This window comes from Gopherus flavomarginatus, chromosome 12 (assembly GCF_025201925.1).
Source record: "Gopherus flavomarginatus isolate rGopFla2 chromosome 12, rGopFla2.mat.asm, whole genome shotgun sequence".
NCBI classification, from domain to species: domain Eukaryota; kingdom Metazoa; phylum Chordata; order Testudines; family Testudinidae; genus Gopherus; species Gopherus flavomarginatus.
Window position 1 is genome coordinate 4,594,631 of NC_066628.1, and position 4,567 is coordinate 4,599,197.

The 4,567-nt window shown below is 56.5% G+C and overlaps 1 protein-coding gene across 1 annotated transcript; it reads right to left on the bottom strand.

The window, feature by feature from the left end:
* Positions 1 to 203: 203 nt before the first annotated feature.
* LOC127033108 (zinc finger protein 501-like) lies at positions 204 to 1,965 on the bottom strand. Its single transcript, XM_050920913.1, has 2 exons — positions 1,887 to 1,965; positions 204 to 1,426 (listed from the first exon to the last, which is right to left on the bottom strand). The coding sequence occupies exons 1-2, from the start codon at positions 1,963 to 1,965 to the stop codon at positions 204 to 206; spliced, it is 1,302 nt and encodes a 433-aa protein (XP_050776870.1).
* Between the last annotated feature and the right edge of the window lie 2,602 nt (positions 1,966 to 4,567).

The following is a 4,567-nucleotide window of genomic DNA, read 5'->3' on the forward strand; positions in this document are numbered from 1 at the left end:
ATGGGGCTGGAGAAACCGTGAGTGCTGGCAGGAGTTTCACTCACACTCAGTGCCTGGATGGGTCCAGCCACCCCCATTCCTGGGCAGTGGGCGGGGAGTGGCCATGCAAGAGTGCACGCTCTGGTCAGGGCCAGGCCAGGCCCATCCCAGCACGAGTGGTGTGGGAGGCACCGGCTGCCGGTGATGTCCTGGCGGAGGGGATGTCACTCAGCAGCATGCACCCGCTGGTGCAGCAGGAGGTTAGAGCTGCGGGTGTAGCCACGCCCGCACTGCCCACAGCAGAAGGGGCGCTCCCCGGCATGGGAGCGCTGGTGGCGAAGCAGGGCCGAGTGGTGGCGGAAGCAGCGCCCGCAACGGGGGCACTCGTGAGGTTTCTCGCCCGTGTGCCGCCGGCGGTGCTCCACCAGGCTGGCCAGCTGGGCAAAGCGCTTCCCGCACTCAGCACAGGTGTGGGGCCGGGCGTCCGTGTGGCCTCGCTGGTGCCGCAGGAGGTTGGCCCGGTCGGCGAAGGCCTGGCCGCAGTCAGGGCAGGTGTGGGGGCGCTGGCCAGCATGGGCACTGCGCTGGTGCTGGCGCAGGTAGGAGCTCTGCGTGTAGCTGCGCCCGCACTCCTCACAGCGATGGGGGCGCTCGCTCGTGTGCACCAGCTGGTGCCGCAGCAACGTGGCGCTCAGGGCAAAGGCCCTGCCGCAGACTGGGCAGGGGAAGGGGCGCTCGCCCGTGTGTACCAGCCGGTGCCGGAGCAGGTGGGCACAGTGGCGGAAGCGGCGGGGGCAGTCGGGGCAGGCGTGGGGCTGTTTGACACGGTGTGTCCGCAAGTGCCGCGCCAACGTGCAGCGCAGCCCGAAGCTCTTGCCGCAGTAAGTGCAGGCGTGGGGGCGCGGGCCGGCGTGGGCGCCCTGCTGGTGCTGCGTCAGGTGGGCACTCTGCCGGAAACTCTGCCCGCACTCCCCGCAGCGATAGGGACGCTCGCCAGCGTGCACGCGCTGATGCACCAGCAGCGCCGAGCTGCTGGCAAAGGCCTTGCCGCACGCCAGACAGGGGAAGGGACGCTCGCCCGTGTGCGCCCGTTGGTGCGCAGCCAGTGCCGCGCCGTCGCAAAAGCCTTTGCTGCAGGTGGTGCAGACGTACGGCCTCTCGCTCGCATGCCGTAGCTGGTGCCTGGTCAGCATGGCACTCTGCCGGAAGCTCTTCCCACACTCGCCGCATTTAAAGGGGCACCTGATGGTGGGGTCTCTGTGCCGCGCCAGCTCTGCATCAGCGCTACCTCCCGGCACTGCCTCCTCCACCCTTGCACCGCCTCCGGGCGCCGCTTCCTCTGCCCCCGCAGCAGGGTCTTTGTGCCACGCTCCCTCCACATCAGTGCTGGTGCCGCCCCTTCCCAGTGCCGCATCCTCTGCCCTGGTCACGCTCGCCAGCCCCTCACCTGCAGGAAGAAACGGGCAATCAGGCCTGAGCCGTCCCCATGGGAGGCCAGGGCCTCAGCTACGGCAGTCAGAGCCCGAGGCCCCGCCCACCTGGCCCCACCCCTCCCCAGAGGGGGTTTCCGAGCTGGGACTGAAGGGGGCGGTCACGCCTCTTGCAGTTTTTTCAGGCTGCTGCTGACTCAGGCAGGCGTCGGCACCACCCAGCTCACGTTCACAGGCCTTTCTTCGCCTCTGTGCGGGCTGGAAATATTATTGGCTTTTTCAGTGAGAGCCAAGACCTGGCTATCATATGGCTCTGGGGGCCTTGGCGCAGGTGGTGGGATGGGTGCCAGGTGCACATAGACCAGGGAGAGGGTGGTGACAACCTCGGAGAGAAGCTGGGCCAGGAGGGCTTGCAGGGGTGGCTGTGGAGGTCCCAGCTGCCCCCACCCCTCTCAGCTGGGCTTATTTATCCCTCACCTATTTGGGGGCGTGGACAGCTCTTGTCATCCTCGCCTTTGCTGAGATCTGGGACCTGCAGCTCTTCCCCTCGCTCCATCCACTATCAGGATCGAGGCCTTGCTGGGAGAGATCAGAGCAGGTGGGATCCAGGTAAATACCCACCCGGCTCGGCGTTCATCTGCCACTTGGGGCTGGCACGGACGGGACAGCCAGGAAACACCCGTGGAAACACAGGAGAGTCAATTCAGACACAAACAATCAGAGTGGAGGGGAGACGATCCCAGGGCTCCCTGAGCCATAGTGCCAGCGTGGCCCACAGCCGTTCGCTAACACAGGGGTAGAAAAGCCCCTTGAATCAAACTGGCTCCAGGCAGCGCCAGGACTGAACCTCTGAACGGGAGGGGTGGGAAACAGCTGGCCTGGCTACGGCCACCCTGTGTGGTGAACACCAACTCCGTGCAAAAGAGCAAGCCAGGGGAATGCCAGTACCTCAGCCCACATCTCGTGAGCCAACGGCCCCACCGGGGACCCCACTGCATGGGGCAGAGCCAGCGATCCCCGTGGTCACAAGGGGGAGGCAGAGACGCCTGCACTTTCCAGAGCAGACTGTGTATTCAGGCTCTGCAGGGCCTTCCCGAAAGAGCCCTCAACCAGCCCCAGAGCACAAGACCTGGCCAACCAGAGCTCTACAGGGAACGGCTCTGTGGTCTTCTGAGCCGCAGGGCCCTGAGTGTGCTCCTGTTGGAAACGTGACAGCATCACCCCACTGGATTCAATCTAGCGCCTGACACTAATGAGGAAAACCCCCTCACTTCACAGCACGCCCAGGGACCCTGCTCTGCCACCCCCGCCGCTGGGGTGGCACCTCAACTCCTTGGCACAAGGAGCGCCTTCGTTCTGTGCTCGTGCAGGGCCCGGCGCCGTAAGGCCTGATCTCCAAACGGCTCTACTGCCGGCCAAAGAGCAATCACCAGCTGGTGCTGCCATCGCAAAGCAGCACCTCGCCTGACTCCTCCTCATCATAGGCTTGGAAGGGACCTCGAGAGGTCATCGAGTCCAGTCCCCTGCACTCGTAGCAGGACTTGGCATTATCCCTGACAGGTGTTTCTCTAACCTGCTCCTAGAAATTACCAATGATGGAGATTCCACAGCCTCCCTAGGCAATTTATTCCAGTGCTTAACCACCCTGACAGGAAGTTTTTCCCAATGTCCAACCTAAACTGCCCTTGCTGCAAATTAAGCCCATTGCTTCTTTATCCTCAGAGATTAAGGAGAACAATTTACCTCCCTCGTCAGAGTAACAACCTTTTCATGTACTGTCAGCATGTCCCCTCTCTGTCTTTTCTTCTCCAGACTAAACAAACCCAGTTTTTTCACTCTTCCCTCATAAGTCATGTTTTTTAGACCTTTAATCATTTTTGTTGCTCTTCTCTGGATTTTCTCCAATTTGCCCACATCTTTCCTGAAATGTGGTGCCCAGAGCTGAACACAGTATCCAGCTGAGGGCCTATCAATGTGGAGTAAAGCAGCAGAATTGCTTCTTGTGTCTTGCTTACAACGCTCCTGCTAATACATCCGGGAATAATGTTTGCTTTTTTTGGCAACAGTGTTACCCTGTTGACTCATATTTAGCTGGTGATCCACTCTGACTGTCAGACCCCTTTCCGCAGTTCTCCTTTCTAGGTAGTCATTTCCCAGTTTGTACGTGTGCAACTGATTGTTCCTTCCTATGTGGAGTACTTTGCATTTGTCCGTATTGAATTTCATCCTGTTTACTTCAGACCATTTTTCCAGTTTGTCCAGACCATTCTGAATTTTAATCCTATCCTCCACAGGACTTGCAACCCCTCCCAGTTTGGTATCGTCTACAACCTTTATAAGTGTGCTCTCTACGCCATTATCTGAATCATTGAAGATATTGAACAGAACCGGACAGAACCCTAACCCAGAACTGATCCCTTTGGGACCCTCACTCGTTATAGCCTTCCAGCAAGACTGTGAACCACTGATAACTACTCTCTGAGAATGATTTTTCAACCAGTTCTGCATCCACCTTATGGTAGCTCAGAATGGATAAAAATCTATTATTAAAAAAAAAAATCAGATTTTTTTGATAAAATGCTTTTTTGAGAAAAAATCCTGTCTAATGATAGTTTTAATTAAGATACATTATAGCTCAAAGATCTCTCATCATGGAATAGGGATTATAAATTCTAATCCTATAGTATGAGACAATATATTCATGTCATGTTTAAGAAAAGTTTTGTAAATGAGTTCCAATAGTTCACTGATTAAGGACACAATCTTATGGGGTTCCAGGGGCTTCTGTATAGATTATTTAGGTTAATCTTGCTATCTACCCAATGGGACTCAGTGCTCAGTCTAGAAGATACCATCAGAGATGCTTAGCTTTGCAGTTCTCCAAATTTGGATTTGTGTCTCCAGAGATAACAGGCTTGAATAGATCTGCACAAGGAGAAGTTGTCTGGAGATAAATGTGAGAACGGAGGAACAGGTAGTAGAAAGAAAAGTGAAACTGTTTGAGCAGCATGTTCCAGAAGCCTTGAGGTCTTTCTAAATGTAGTCTTCATTGCTTTGAGATCTACCATACCATTCTCTCACTAGAGGGGAAAATCTATAACGGCAGCAGGCCATAAAAGAGATCCAGTTTGGGAATATTTTAATGAAGTTCCGCTACC